This window comes from Netta rufina, assembly GCF_964035555.1.
Source record: "Netta rufina genome assembly, chromosome: 29".
Classification (NCBI taxonomy): domain Eukaryota; kingdom Metazoa; phylum Chordata; class Aves; order Anseriformes; family Anatidae; genus Netta; species Netta rufina.
In genome coordinates, this window is record NC_140153.1 from 1446296 (window position 1) to 1461856 (window position 15561).

The 15561-nt window shown below is 47.6% G+C and overlaps 4 protein-coding genes across 4 annotated transcripts; all 4 read right to left on the reverse strand.

Moving 5' to 3' along the window:
* Window positions 1-1356: 1356 nt before the first annotated feature.
* LOC311219768 (uncharacterized protein) lies at window positions 1357-1656 on the reverse strand (the record flags this gene model as incomplete). The annotated part of the gene is made up of 1 exon (XM_084303048.1): window positions 1357-1656. The coding sequence occupies one exon, from the start codon at window positions 1654-1656 to the stop codon at window positions 1357-1359; it is 300 nt and encodes a 99-aa protein (XP_084159174.1).
* Window positions 1657-5214: 3558 nt separating this feature from the next.
* On the reverse strand, window positions 5215-5493 carry LOC311219789 (uncharacterized protein; the record flags this gene model as incomplete). Its single annotated transcript, XM_084303071.1, has 1 exon — window positions 5215-5493. The coding sequence occupies one exon, from the start codon at window positions 5491-5493 to the stop codon at window positions 5215-5217; it is 279 nt and encodes a 92-aa protein (XP_084159197.1).
* Window positions 5494-8298: 2805 nt separating this feature from the next.
* Window positions 8299-8577, reverse strand: LOC311219790 (uncharacterized protein; the record flags this gene model as incomplete). The annotated part of the gene is made up of 1 exon (XM_084303072.1): window positions 8299-8577. The coding sequence occupies one exon, from the start codon at window positions 8575-8577 to the stop codon at window positions 8299-8301; it is 279 nt and encodes a 92-aa protein (XP_084159198.1).
* Window positions 8578-13370: 4793 nt separating this feature from the next.
* Window positions 13371-13631, reverse strand: LOC311219791 (uncharacterized protein; the record flags this gene model as incomplete). The annotated part of the gene is made up of 1 exon (XM_084303073.1): window positions 13371-13631. The coding sequence occupies one exon, from the start codon at window positions 13629-13631 to the stop codon at window positions 13371-13373; it is 261 nt and encodes an 86-aa protein (XP_084159199.1).
* Between the last annotated feature and the right edge of the window lie 1930 nt (window positions 13632-15561).

Below are 15561 nucleotides of genomic sequence, written 5' to 3' on the forward strand. Positions count from 1 at the left end.
GCCTAAGGGACAGACAGCTGTGAACTCCTTCCTGCCCTTCCAGGGAATGGCTCTGATTGTGCCCCAAAGTCAGAGGTTGCAGGCAGTGGTCTTTGCTGTTGTTTTTTTTTTTCCAGAGCCTGGGAGTAGGAATGTGTGTGGGACAGCTGATGGTCTGAGTCAGGAGAAGGATCTTTGTGGTGCTCAGCCACTGAGATGTACTTAGATTTATTTTTTAAGCGGAGAGCTTTTTCCTCCACTAATGAGTCTCTTTAGTTCCCTGATATTCTTGGGAATAGTTGCTGCTGGACAGGGACAATGGTGCCCATGTCAAGGAGAAGAACATTGGAGAGAAAAATCCAGAAGACCTCCAAGGCCCTGAAAAGTGAGCAAAGAAATGCAAAGGGAATGTGGGTTTCATGAATTGTAAGTTTTATTGTTTCCCCAGCTAAAGGAGCATGAAAGTGCAGTGCGCGGCATGAAAGGTTTCCCGTTGGTAACTGTGCCTGGCACACCTGGAAGGGCCATCTCCTGCATTGTTGGATAGAAGGACTGCTTGCAGGATGCTTCAGGGTAGAGCTCACGTGGGGTAGCAGTGAGGCACGGGGCAGAGTCCCCAGGACAGCCGTAAGGATGGGCTCTGCATGGCCTAGGGCGTGCAGGATAAGGCAGCTGGCATTGGAGTAGCTCACTGCATGGAATGCCTAAGGGATGGACAGCTTTGAACTCCTTCCTGCCCTTTCAGGGAACAGCTCTGCTTGTGCCCCAAAGCCAGAGTTTGCAGTCAGTGGTGTTTGCAGTAGTTTTTTTCCAGAGCATGGGACAAAGGTGTGTGGGGCAGCTAATGATCTGTGTCAAGAGAGGGAGCTTTGTGCTGCTCAGCCCCCGAGATGCACATGGAGACTTGTGAGCTAAGAGCTTTTTCCTCTACCAATGAGCCTCTTTTATTCCCTGATGTCCCTGGGAATAGTTGCTGCTAATAGGGAAAATGGTGCCCATGTCAAGGAGGAGAATCTTGGAGAGAAAAATCCAGAAGACCTCTAAGGCCCTGGAAAGTGAGCAAAGGAACAGAAAGAGAATGTGGGTTTCATGAATTGTAAGCTTTATTGTTTTCCCCATCCAGAGGAGCCAATAAAAAAGGAACAGGCAGCTTCAAGGTTTCCTGGTGGTAACTGTGAACTGTGTCCGGCACACCGGGAAGGGCCATCTCCTGCATGGTTGTAAAGAAGGACTGCTTGCAGGATGCTTCCGGGCAGAGTTCACGTGGGGTAGCGGTGAAGCACGGGACTGAATCCCCGGGACAGCCATAAGGATGGGTGCTGCATGGCCAGAGTGCGGAGGAGAAAGCAGCTGGCGTTGGGTGAGCAGATCCTGGTGCTAGTACTTGGGGTACGTTGGCGGCAGCTTGCAGATGTTCTTGGTGTACTGGGGGCAGTAGGGCTGCACGGGAGGGCAGTAGCGCTGCACAGGGGGGCAGTAGGTCTGCACGGGGGGGCAGTAGCGCTGCACGGGGGGGCAGCACGGCGTCACACAGGGGAACTGTGGCACAGGTTCCCTCTGGAAGGTGGAATGACAGGAGGGTCCCGAGTCATGGCAGGAGGAGCGGGAGCCGTGGCAGGAGGACCCTGAGCTATGGCAGGAGGTCTCGCGGCTGTGGCAGGATCCACGGGAGCACATTTTTCCGGGGAGTCGGTAAAGCTGTCAGGAGGAAGAGATCATCCTGGTTAGAGGAGACCCAGGTGCACTTCTCACGTAGCCTCGTCCCCGCCTTTCTTTCATTATACCTTTTCCCCATCTCTCCTCTTTGCCCTCTTTCTTTCCTGTGTCTTCTCAGCCCAACCCGAATGTGCCCTAAGGACTGCCTTACCCTTGTGTCTTGCTCCAGCCCTTCCTGCATGGAGCTTAGTCCCACTGCGCCAATGCAATTAGTGTTCCGAGCATGTCCTGAAGACCATTTCCCATCCCAGGGTGCAGGGCCACCTGCAGGGAGCTCCCTTGCCATTGTCTCACTGCCCCCTCTCCTGCCCCACCATGCCCAACCCCACACCAGCTTCTCCTGGAGCAGTAATCGAGTGTGATGATATGACACAAAGCTTTGTGCTCACTCCCAGGTAGACACCATGGCCCCCAGTGCCAGCTTCTCCTCTAGCAGAAGCAGCAGGAGGAGGAAGAGGATGAGGAGAACAAGTCTTACCTCTGGAGCTGCAGGGAGCGGTGTCTAGATGTGACGGTGAGCGAGTGAGGAGCCCTAGGCTGAGCCGCCTTTTATACAGCTCCCCAAGGTCACATAGGGTATGAGACACCACTGCACAAGGGCGGTGGGGTTCTTCACGTGCTCAGTGTGGCACGTGCTGGCGCTACCCTATTCTTAGTGCTTCCTCACTGACGCACGGTGTTCTCTCCCATCTTTCAATGCCAGAGATTTCCCTAGGAGGACGGGGGAAGCGATCTCTTTCCCGTTTCCTGGAGACTGACACTAAGCTCATCGGTATTCCGTAGGGTGCCGAAGGGCAGCTGGGGTTGCATCAGGGGGAGAAATGTCGTTATGGCTCAGAAATGCTGACTCCTGCAGCAGGCACACCGTTGTGTGCAAGAGACAGCTCAGGACGTTAATTGAGGTGTTTTTTTTTTATGGCAAGAGGAAATGGGATTAGCAGGGCCTGGCTCGATGCTGGGCAGTCTGCTGGGATTTCCTTGGCCCTGTGCTGTGGCTAAATGGAAACTCTTTGTGATTCTTCACCTGGCTCTGCACTTGCCAGAGGAAAGGGCCTCTCACCTTTCTCCCCACCTGTAGCAAAGTTTCCTTGTTGCTGAAGTTCAGAGAACAAATCCGTGGTCTGTGGCCATTCAGGTTTCCTTTCCTTGATTTTTTTTTTTCATTACATCCGTTTCGTACACTTTTATCGGCTGAGCTCATGAGCAGGGAAGAGTGGAAGGCAATGATTCTGAGCAAGGGAGATTTTCAGCTTAACTTTGAGAAATTTTTCATCCTGTCCCCGGGGGAAACATGATGGATATTAAGGCTGGATTTTAGTCCCACTTGAGTCATCCTGTCAAGTGTAAAGCCAGGAAGGTGTCAGCTAATCCCCCTTGGAAAACATGAGTCATCCAACTATCTGGCTCTCTGGTCCCAGAACCTCTTCTCCCATCTCTCCAGAACCCGGGTGTTCCACAGCCCAAGGAATACCTCAGGCTAAAGGCAATGAAGTGACTTGTAGTGAACTTTCTGCAGCAAGAAAGGATGGTGTGAATTGCTGACGGACATTCATTGACTCTGCTGTGGATCCCAAACTCCAGGAGGCTTCAAGTGCCCAGGTTCTGACCCTGGTGCTTGCTCTCTGCGGGTGTCCATTTTGTGCTCAGTCTTCTCGTGGCTGGCCTGCAGGCTTCAGCCTGCAGCGTCCCATTGGCGTTCTCCATTGCTCTCTCCGCCTCCATCCAAAGACTTTCCTGTGTGGGGCATCCTCGTTTTACGCCCTCTCACTGATGTTTCTGAGCTCTCACATTCAGGTCCCGCTAAGGGAAATATGACTGTGTGGAGCTGCCATTGATGGCGTGCCTTTCTTTGAGGGGAGTACAAGAGGAAAGGCCAAAGCAGGCCTCGATTGCATTCATCAGGGATTGTCTGGTGGTTTCTCCATCGTAAGGGATTACAGGGACTGCATTGGTGTCACAGTAGTGAACCTGGATCTTATGTGAGGTCAACATTCACATGCTAGGCCATTTCTCATCTCCAAAGCATATGCCAGTGACCAGTAGAAGTGGCATAGTGGAGAGAAGTGTATGGCTTCTCTTTTTTCTCCGAGGCATTAATATATATGAAGTCAGTGATGTGGCAAATCTGTGCGGCTGAAGTTGGAGTAGCTTGGTGCATGGACTGCCTAAGGGACAGACAGCTGTGAACTCCTTCCTGCCCTTCCAGGGAATGGCTCTGATTGTGCCCCAAAGTCAGAGGTTGCAGGCAGTGGTCTTTGCTGTTGTTTTTTTTTTTCCAGAGCCTGGGAGTAGGAATGTGTGTGGGACAGCTGATGGTCTGAGTCAGGAGAAGGATCTTTGTGGTGCTCAGCCACTGAGATGTACTTAGATTTATTTTTTAAGCGGAGAGCTTTTTCCTCCACTAATGAGTCTCTTTAGTTCCCTGATATTCTTGGGAATAGTTGCTGCTGGACAGGGACAATGGTGCCCATGTCAAGGAGAAGAACATTGGAGAGAAAAATCCAGAAGACCTCCAAGGCCCTGAAAAGTGAGCAAAGAAATGCAAAGGGAATGTGGGTTTCATGAATTGTAAGTTTTATTGTTTCCCCAGCTAAAGGAGCATGAAAGTGCAGTGCGCGGCATGAAAGGTTTCCCGTTGGTAACTGTGCCTGGCACACCTGGAAGGGCCATCTCCTGCATTGTTGGATAGAAGGACTGCTTGCAGGATGCTTCAGGGTAGAGCTCACGTGGGGTAGCAGTGAGGCACGGGGCAGAGTCCCCAGGACAGCCGTAAGGATGGGCTCTGCATGGCCTAGGGCGTGCAGGATAAGGCAGCTGGCATTGGAGTAGCTCACTGCATGGAATGCCTAAGGGATGGACAGCTTTGAACTCCTTCCTGCCCTTTCAGGGAACAGCTCTGCTTGTGCCCCAAAGCCAGAGTTTGCAGTCAGTGGTGTTTGCAGTAGTTTTTTTCCAGAGCATGGGACAAAGGTGTGTGGGGCAGCTAATGATCTGTGTCAAGAGAGGGAGCTTTGTGCTGCTCAGCCCCCGAGATGCACATGGAGACTTGTGAGCTAAGAGCTTTTTCCTCTACCAATGAGCCTCTTTTATTCCCTGATGTCCCTGGGAATAGTTGCTGCTAATAGGGAAAATGGTGCCCATGTCAAGGAGGAGAATCTTGGAGAGAAAAATCCAGAAGACCTCTAAGGCCCTGGAAAGTGAGCAAAGGAACAGAAAGAGAATGTGGGTTTCATGAATTGTAAGCTTTATTGTTTTCCCCATCCAGAGGAGCCAATAAAAAAGGAACAGGCAGCTTCAAGGTTTCCTGGTGGTAACTGTGAACTGTGTCCGGCACACCGGGAAGGGCCATCTCCTGCATGGTTGTAAAGAAGGACTGCTTGCAGGATGCTTCCGGGCAGAGTTCACGTGGGGTAGCGGTGAAGCACGGGGCTGAATCCCCGGGACAGCCATAAGGATGGGTGCTGCATGGCCAGAGTGCGGAGGAGAAAGCAGCTGGCGTTGGGTGAGCAGATCCTGGTGCTAGTACTTGGGGTACGTTGGCGGCAGCTTGCAGATGTTCTTGGTGTACTGGGGGCAGTAGGGCTGCACGGGAGGGCAGTAGCGCTGCACAGGGGGGCAGTAGGTCTGCACGGGGGGGCAGTAGCGCTGCACGGGGGGGCAGCACGGCGTCACACAGGGGAACTGTGGCACAGGTTCCCTCTGGAAGGTGGAATGGCAAGAGGGTCCCGAGTCATGGCAGGAGGAGCGGGAGCTGTGGCAGGAGGTCTCGCGGCTGTGGCAGGATCCACGGGAGCACATCTTTCTGGGGAGTCGGCAAAGCTGTGGGGAAGAAAGAGAGAGAAAGATACTGTCACACTTGTACGGCAACACTACTCCAAGCTCTTGCACTCTATTTAGGGTTTTTCCTATTGCTCTCTTGAAGTTTTTTTCCTGTCCTTTGTCATATGTACGTAATGATGATTCTGAAATTGATAATGCCATGTCTTTTAGGGTATAATCTATGGTGGTCCAGTTCTGGTGGAAATTTTAGAAATCAGCAAAGTAATTCTGATGGCATTTGAAGGTTGATGTTTACATCTGATTCTCAGCAGTGCTTCAGCTGAAATTTCTCTCCCTCTGTCTCTATGTAGTTTGGGAATTAGTTCCTTGCTAGATCCCAAAGGCTCCCAGTCACAAACTAAGAACAAGAAACATCTAAGAGAAAGTCAAGGTCTCAACACAGAACCAGTCAACCAAATGTCCTGTGTGGTATCCTAATGTCACATAACAGATAATTCAGTGTAGTCCAACTTACCCTTTGTCGGAGCAGGGAAGAGCACTGAGAAGCGAAGCTGAATGAAGAAGGAGCAGGAGATGGCTACTTTTATATACTTGCAGTAGGCTTGCCCAAGAAATTATGCATCTCTTGGCAATGCTGACAATTAATCATGTAGTCACGTTCATATTTATCTTCTGTGTGTAATTTTTAGCACTTCCGATTTGACAGTCGGGAAAAACAATTAGTAGTTTTCCCTTGAGATGTTAATTGGCAATGGATTTCCTAATCTGCTTTATAAGGGGATTTTGAAGGTAATTTCATAGTTGCATATTAGAAAGAACCTAACCCTAAAGTTATTGAGTGATTTGTCATTGGGCAACCAGTATTGCATCAACGTGCAATTCAAAAGTGTTGACTCCTGCTCCGCATGCTGCCCCTTTGTCCATGTGGCAGACTCACATTTTTGTTGATATGTTTTTCATGACACAAGGGACAGTAATTAACATCCACAACTCACATGGACCATACTTAGGGGGAAGTCCTGGTGACTAGCTCAAATGCACCCAACGCCTCAACACTGGAAATGACGTTACAAGGATGTTTCCAATTCCAATTTTTTCATTCTGTTTGTGAGTTCACAAACCATTGGCTGTTTTTCCTTGTGCCATGATACCATTCTGTTTGCTTTCCTCCCAGAAGAAGAGGATTTAAAATATTGACCAGAAAGTGCTGGGAAATTCTCACCTACTAGCCCCCTGTTTTCAGATCCCCAATTGCTTCAGGCTTCTGCCTTACTTAAGCAGATTTGTAGTTTTTAACTCATTGCAGTGCTTCACCTTTTACTATTGGGATTCTCTTACAGCAGCTTAGGACTTGACTTTACAATGATGAAATGGGTATTTGTTATTTTCTTGTGATTTTTATCCAGGTGGGAGCTGCCGGAACCCTCAGGAGCACCCTGTGGATCAGTGCTGTTGCAAGTAGAACAAGAGGGTCTGAAAAGTTGCTTACTGAGTTCATGAATTGGCAGCTATCCCTGTAGAGATGCCTTTTGAAGTGTATTTTCATGTCAAATGAAAAAAGAAATAAAAAAAATCTTGCTACTTTGTCTGTGTTGTTGAGATGCTAACTCATTCTGAACCTGAAAACACATCCTGGGACAGCATGCCTCCATGTTCTGGTTGGATTTACATATATTTTTTTAAATTATTATATATATTGTTTATTTTTAATTATTTTTTATTTTTCAAGCCATGATTCAGCAAAAAATAAGCTTGCCTTTGTTTAAGAAAATCTCATCTGGAGCCTTCTGCACAGCACTGTGAGTTCTAAGGAATGTAGGAATGGTTCAACAAGGTTGATAAAGCAGTATACTTTGGGAAGACCCTTGTGTTGGTTCTCTGTCTTGCAGGGTGCATTAATTTCACCCCATTGTAGCTACTAGAAGTTAGTCATTTAGGCTGAAGCTAATTGTGGAGCTCTTTGTGAAACTGATGGAGAGGAACTGGCAGAAGGAAGCGAGCGATCCTGTTCTAGAATAGATGTCTCAGCTAGATGGGCTGGTGACTGGGGAGATAAGAATTGTCTTAGGTTGTAAAAAGTAGACAGAGATTTCACATTTATTTTAAAGTGTGTGCAATATTTGCTGAAAACAGTAATTTGAAGTTCAGTGAAAGAGGAGGGTTAGAGAAGTCCTCTAGGTGCCTATTTGCATTTATTAGACACCTCAAAACCTTTGCAATTCTGAGTCAGAGTAACAAACACAGTATGTGGCACTGCCGAACTAGGGAAGTGAGAATGACAGTCCCAGGCTAACCAGGGTGCAGACAAGCTCCCTTTGCTGTACATAAATGCATTCGTCTGCTGCAGAAGTGTGTCTGGAATGACTGGCTTTCATTCATTTTGAAACTTTGGGATGTGGGCATTTTGTGGTGATTGAGAAGAGAAGAACAAGGAGCTGTGACTAAGAAGACAGAGGTAAAGATAATTCTCATGTAAAAATGTAGTGAGTAAAAAAGCATAAACATTTTCTATATTTGGAAATGAAATTTTATTGTCTTATCTACACCTTTGGAGGATGACACAGAAATATCATATATAAGCCACTACTAGAATAAATCATTCCCAGCCTTTTAGAGAAGAACAAAGAATGGGTCTTGCATGCTAAATACATTGAAACAGATCATATTTATATTTTGAAGAAAATTCAAATCACAAAAGAGGTATTTAAGGATTCACATAAACCAAAAATGGGAATGGAGAGATGGCGACTTGAGCTTTAGGCATCGAGAGAATCCGCGGGAGGAGGCAGCTGGTGTTGGCGAGTCCATGTCTGGATCCTGCTACTAGTACTTGGGGTACGTTGGCGGCAGCTTGCAGATGTTCTTGGTGTACTGGGGGCAGTAGGGCTGCACAGGGGGGCAGTAGCGCTGCACAGGGGGGCAGTAGGTCTGCACGGGGGGGCAGTAGCGCTGCACGGGGGGGCAGCATGGCGTCACACGGGGGAACTGTGGGACGGGTTCCCTCTGGAAGGTATAGTGGCAGGAGGACCCAGAGTCATGGCAGGAAGAGCGGGAGCCGTGGCAGGAGGTCTCGCGGCTGTGGCAGGATCCACGGGAGCACATCTTTCTGGGGAGTCGGCAAAGCTGTGGGGAAAAAAGAGAGGGAGAGAGAAAGAGAGAGACCGTCATACTGATACAGAAGTCACCAATGTGCAAGTTCCTACCTGCTTGCCTTAATTTGCTCTGGAGCTTCCCATTTTCTTCCTAATTTCTTCTTCATGGACAAGAAGATTATTTAAATGCTGCTTAGGTATTGGGAAAGGATTTACATCCCCCACTAAAAAAATGACCTTTTACAGGTGCCATTTTCTCCTCAGACAAAAAATTACTCAAACTATCCCTTGCCCATAAGCTGTCCCAGAGCCTCCAGTGCCTTTTCTTTGAAAACTTCAGAATTCTCCTTTCCATAAAGCTCTCTGACTCTCCTCTTCTCTTGGTATTTTCCAATCTTTCTGTTGTTTTGTTTTGTTTTGTTTTGTGCCTCTTCCTGTGAAGTCTACATCCCACTTAACATTTATGTTCATTCATAGGTAACAAGAACTTGGTCACTGGCATATCCAAGGCCCAGGGGGAAGAAATAGGTATCATACTCCAACTCTACCAGAGCTTCTATGAAAGCAGATGGTATTATAGAGAAACTCAGGAGAAACAGAAAAATTAAACTCACCCCTTCAGCAACAGAAATGAAGGTGTATAGGAGCAGAGAAGCGAATGAAGGAAACCAGGATGAGAGAGCTTTTATACTGTTCCAGAAGGTTATCTGGGACATGAGACATCTCTTGGCAAGTGTAACCTAATTACATATCCCAGCCCATTTTTATCCACTGTATTCAGCTTCCGACATTTTCCCTTTGATGCACTGTACTTTTAGCATTTCAATTGTCCCATAGGTTATTAATAGTGCTTTAATTCCTTCACCTCCCTATGAAAGAGATTGGAAGGTATTTTGCGTGAAGTGACGCCAGTACTGAAGATACTAATAGATCTGGTCATGGACAGCAAGTATCAAGCGGAAGAGGTGTTTGTAATTCAAAAACACTAATTCTTCAAGCTATGCCGGGATGTCACATGGACTGAGAGCTAAACGTCATCACACCTGTGTGTGAAGAAAACTGATTACTAATGGGAACTCATGGGGATTATGTTTAGGGCAGGAATATTCTAACTGAATTGCTCAATGAAACCGGAAACTTTAATGAGAGATTCGGAATTAGCCCTCGTAAGTCCCTCATGGATAATTCCAACCTGTCTATACGGTATGTCCTATCAAAGATTCTTTTTCCTCTTGTAGATGCTGCCTTAACCTAATTCTGCAATACTGTGCCGATGGCAGTGGTATGGAGTGCCTAGGGCACAATATGTTGAGGTGCACCCACCACTCTTAAGTCCCACTCGTGCTCCCAGAGGTGTAGTTACTCTCTGTTCCTGTTTTCCTTTGTCCTTTAATTTATTCCTATTTACCTCTTAAAATTTTAAATGAAATGTGTCTTTAGCTTACTTGTGGGAAATTTTTACCAGTTGAGGTTGTAAGCAGGTGAGCCATGTGCCTGCCTCCAGCATAAGGTGGAAGCTCTTAAACTTCACAATGATCATAGAATCATACAATCACAGAATCATAGAATGTCTTGGGTTGGAAGGGACCTTGAAGATCATCTAGTTATGTTGAAGGAATGTTGAAGATGATGAACTGTTAGCTGGAGAGCACTCTCCTGGTATTGTTGCCCTGCTTTCAGTTCTGCAGTTCTTGTGGAAATACACATTGGACAGGGCTGTAGCTTAAGAAAAAACAAACAAACCAGCCAACTGCGGTAGAAGTACATGCTCTCGAGTCTGGATTTTCATGTGAATCACAGGTGAACTCCAGGTTTCCTTCCCATGTCCCCATACAGGTCATGCCCATTTCACCCAGCAATTACATTTTCTTCTCACATAAAAGGCAAGAATGTGTCAGCACAGGGATGGCATTGTGGGATTAGACATCAGGCACAACTGATTTTGGGTGATGCTCTCCTGACTCACCGGGATCCCTCAAACTGGCCTATTTGTGTCTGTGCCTCAGTATCACAACGTACAGAATGAACCTATAAATACTTTGCTGCAATGTTTTGTTTAGGCTGTAGCTAGGTGATGCCTTTAGAAACCTTTGGTCACATGTGGCAGTAAATCTATTGTCATATTGAAGAGACCAGATGGTAAAATAAAAGAGGTGAATCAGCTACCAGGAAGCAAGGGCAGCAAATAAAAACTGCTGTGGTCAGGGGACAGCAGAGCCCCTATGCTCCTGCAGTACCTCATCACTGCTTTCTCTGTAAAGGTCTCCTCTTTCAGCCCCTTCCCTTCAGCTTGGCTTTACCTCTTACACCGTACCCCTGTTGTTCAGTAAGGTACGTGATTAAACTGATGATCTGGATCATTTATGGAAACTTATTTGTAGATTGTAGCTCTGTTTTTACCCGCTACGTCTTGACTTGGCTCTGCCTAAATCCAAACAATTTGTTTACTTTAAATAGTTCAAGTGAGAGATACTTTATAAGGAATATTCCTTGATTTTTAAAAAAAATTATTTCATTTTTTATTTTTTTTTCACTGATAAATCACATTTAATTATTAAAAATGATAATAAAGAGGTTTTTGGACTAAGCTTTTATATAATTTCTAACATGTCATCTAGAAGATAATACCACAGACAAAGATAAAACAAGGACAAAAAGAAGTCCCAATTTACTGTAGGAAAGCCCTCTACTCCTGGGTAGCCCTGCTTATCTCTAAGTGTAGTAGAGAAAAAAATGGTGTGGAAAGAGATTTCCTTGTATCCAGCACCAGGTGACCTTTCCAGCATGAGTACCCAGGGCCTGAAATGGTGTGCTCCCCTGGGGGGCATCCTTCTTCAGCTTGAACTCAACCTGGTAGGAGGTGGTGGGCTGGGCTTGCAGCTGGAGGCAGCCATGAGCTCTGTGGGATCCCATAGCTGTGGTTCATGCTGAGAAATGTGGTCCGGGGGCACTCCTTCTCGCCTCTCCCAGTTCTGATGTTTGCCTTGGTTTAACTTGCTTGTTGCAACCCATTTCTTGTCCCCCTTTTTCTGCTGGATGGCTCAAGGCCATATCCGGAAAATGTCCCCTGTGGAGGTTGCTCTTGGCACAGGTGCCATCGCAGCAGGAGGGAGGTGAGGACAATTTCTTGTTGAATTTATGCAATCTGCTTTCTGGCTCCTCTTCCCAGCCGAGTGAGATGAGATAATAAAACTCCAGCTAAGGTGAGATTTGCTGTCTCTGTTCCTTGGACTCATCCCTAAATGAATGACACAACCTGCAACACTGCAGCTTAGCCAGGCACGTAGGTGAGAACTTGGACTGCTATAAAAGAACTAAGATAGGAGATTTTATCTCCCCTTCCCTCAAAGGCTTTCAGTTAGGCTCAGGCCCAGCCCGGAACCTCCTGTCTGGTTTGGTTTCCACGTCCTGCGTGCCGTAGGGTAGGTTTGGCATGGGGAGACAGGTACCTGGTGGCTGGTGGATGGGGACAGCCAGTGGCACCACACAATGATTCCTGCCAGTACAGGGCTGCACGTCTCTGACCCTTCCATCTGTAATTGTGTCCCTTGCATATGGGAACCATGCACCTTATTATTTTAATTAACAGTTATAATAAAACAAGTGCTAATAATAAGTTTCTCGTTTCTTTCAAAGACTCAGTGCAAACCCTTCGCTAATTAAATATCTAGCACATTACACACCATACTGCTCTCATCCCACAGAGGCATGAGTTTAGGCAGCAATCTGCCTCTGTGCTGGTGCAAGCTGCGGATAGTGCAAATGGAAACACAGCTGCTGATTTTTATGGACATCTCTCCATTTGATATTATTTTATTTATGTTTTTCTTCTTCTCCACCTGCTAGGAAAGCTCAGCATTTTTATTCCTCCCTCCTCCCCAGTATGTGGTGGTTACAGGTCTCGAGTTCACAATAGGGGTCAATGCTGCAGCATATGGTCTGACTTAAATTCTTTTTCTTTTTCTTTTTTTTTTTTTTCTTCCATTAACCAATATTTCATCTAGGCAATATGGGCCCTTGCTGGCATTTTCAAAGAAGGTAAAGTTTGCACAAAATATCTGCCTAACCCCATGTTCCATATCTAGAATAGATCAGAAGGATGATTAAGTATAATGGGGTCCTCCCTCTCCTTATGCCCTTTTGTTTATGGTCATCAGTGACTTTTAGGTTTCCTAGAAGGAGTCTGCTTTTGTGGTTGGCAGCCATGTATGGAGGACTCAGCATTGCAAATCCAAGGCTTTGCTTTTAGGTTTTGCTCTTTCAAAATGTGCCAAGAGTCTGAGCCTCAGGGTCTGGCATCGCAGATCCAAGGGTGACCTTAAACTCCAGCCCCAGACAGTTTTGCCCAACCCAGTGCCTGGATCTGCCTGGCAGGTGCTGAAGGTTTGGGGACCGGAGCTGTAGCACATCACTGCTGCCTGGGAGGTGCCGTGGGAAGGGGGGCAGCTGTCTGCAGGCTGTGAAAGGCAGCTCTCATTCATAAAGGTGAGCTTGGAAATGATGCTAAACGCAGTAATGTTGGAAACACACCAGGACACCAGCACATTTTGTGAGCTTTAGGTTTTAATATATATCACATCTTTGCTACTGGAGACAGAAGCAGGAAATTAATGGATTCAAATACTTGCTCGCAAGAGGGCAAATCACATTTCGGACGTGCTAACACCACGTCGCAGGAGCAGGAGAGGCACATTGCGCTGGAGGGAAGGGGCAGGACCTGCCCAAGCTCAGGGCTGCACCCTGCGGAGGCGAGGGGCGAGCGCAGCCCCGCAGCCGGCTGACCGTCGCTGCATCCTCGGCCCTTCACTTTTGTTGCTGCGGGGGCCACTGCACTGGCTGCTTGATCTGCTGCTGCTGCTGCTGGCAGGGGACGGGTGCCACCGGACCCTGCCCGGGCACAGTGACCACGGGGCCCTGGGGCTGCAGGACCACCACTGGTGTCACATCCTGCACGGCGCTCACTTCGTGGCAGACGACCTCCTCGGAGCCATGGCAGGAAGAGCTGCCGCTGTGGCAGGAGGAGCTCTCATTGCTGTGGCAGCCTCTGTCTCCACGGGAGCACATTTTTTGATCAGTGCGGGGAGCCTGGGGAAGAGAAAACCCTCGTAGTTAGATGCACAAAGCTTTCCACACCCTGCTTTGCATTCAGATTTCCTCGGTGTGTTTACGAGATTGCTTGGGCTAGTCAGGGTTTGCCCACCCACTCACCCTGCTTTCCCACCTTGGAGCTTCATTCCCACATCATTGGCACCAGAAAAATGCCCTCACCACGGCCCCAGTCTCCATTTCTGCCTGGCTCCACATTCCCTTTCCCTGCTCTTCCTTGATGCATCCCATGAACACTCGTGCAAAATGTCCTGGGAGAAGCTGTGCAAGGGAGGAACGAATGCACTGCCCACTGTCAGTCTATGCTGGGGCACAAGGGTCTGAAAAACTGGGCTCCCAGGCACAGTCAATGAATTTTCAGCTGGGACTGCTGGTATTGGAGCAGCAGCAAAATACACTTTCAAAGCCGGTTTCCCAAAATGAAGAAACTCCTATGCCTTCCTCCCTCCTTCTGGCCTCCTCACCCTCTGCTCCCTGCACACCCACAGCTCACTGCTGCCTGACTTCCTAGAGCATGAGGAATATCTGGTGGGCACATCTGACCACCTTCAGGGGAACCGAGCCCCTGGAGCTGATGTTTCAGCAGTTCAGAAGATCCATAGGCTCTTCAGGCTACTTCCTCTCATAAGTTAAATCTGCCTTCTCAGTTATTTCCTAAATGTCTATAATGACAGCTAAATACCTACGGCTCCTGAAGATTTACATATTCTAAAACAGTTAGGTAAAGGAATCAGGTTCATAAGAGCAATTAGAGTCCCTGGCTGAACCTGAAGGTTTCTTCTGAAAAATCAGCCTGCCATCTCTCATTCATTCCACATCCCCTTCTTTACTCTTTTGTTTCCAGTTTGTCCTTCAAATACTAGAAATCATGAACACTGAAGCAATCCAAATACATTCACATCTGATATTTCTGCTACTTAGCATCAGCAGTCTGGAGACCAGTTTTGATGGAGCAAATTGCCCCTGCCAGGGAGGCAGAACTTGGCTGGCCATAATCCCAGCACCTGCAGACCAAGCTGTCTCTGTAAGAACATATCTCATCTAATTTTAGCAGATTTTCCTAGGAATGCAATGTTAGCCATGCAGCAACAACTTACCTTGGCTGGGAAGTCTGTGAAGAGAGAGTGGAGCTGAGTGAATGAGCTGCTCTCCCATCTGAGAACTTTTATACGGTTCCTAGCTCTCTTCCTGAAAATGCAATAACCCCTGGGGAAAAATGACCAACGTATTTACAAAACAGCCCCACCCCTAATTATCCACCACCTTCAAAAGCTTATTCAGCCTGGTTCCTTTGATTGACTTGTCATATAGTAGATTGTCTTCCTTGTGTTACACAGCTTTAATTGCCACCCTGCCCCACACGGGTTGTAATGCACGAAGAGTGAAAATCGTGTGGGTGGCTTGGCTGTCTCACCGTCATGCCCGGATGAGTTTTATATTGCAAAATGGATGGCAAAGGTGGCGTTTTTTGGGTTTCTGCCCTGCTGAAACCTCTTGCCCTAAGTCTGGCGGGGAGGAGAGGTCACAACACCTGGCTGTGGTGCCTCTCAGTGTTTTGGCAGGGTCGTGCATGGTGGACAAGAGCCACCACTATCCAGCCATAAGTAATGGCAAGCTATTAGAAAGTCCCCACCACACATCCTCTATAAGCATCTCTAAAGGTGCCTTCACCCGTATGACATCTGGAGGTGCCAGCAAACGGTGTGGGTCAGCAGCCAAGGGCCCCATCTTGACTCCCTCTCTCTCAGCCTGTGTCATTTTCTGTAGCAATAAAACATGGTTAATGAAGATGGGGGCATGGGGAGTGCACTGAGAGCTACAGCTGGAAAGTGCCCCATAAGAGCTGGGCAGAAAAAATGCTGGCCACTTTTGGAAGCCTTGCCTTGTA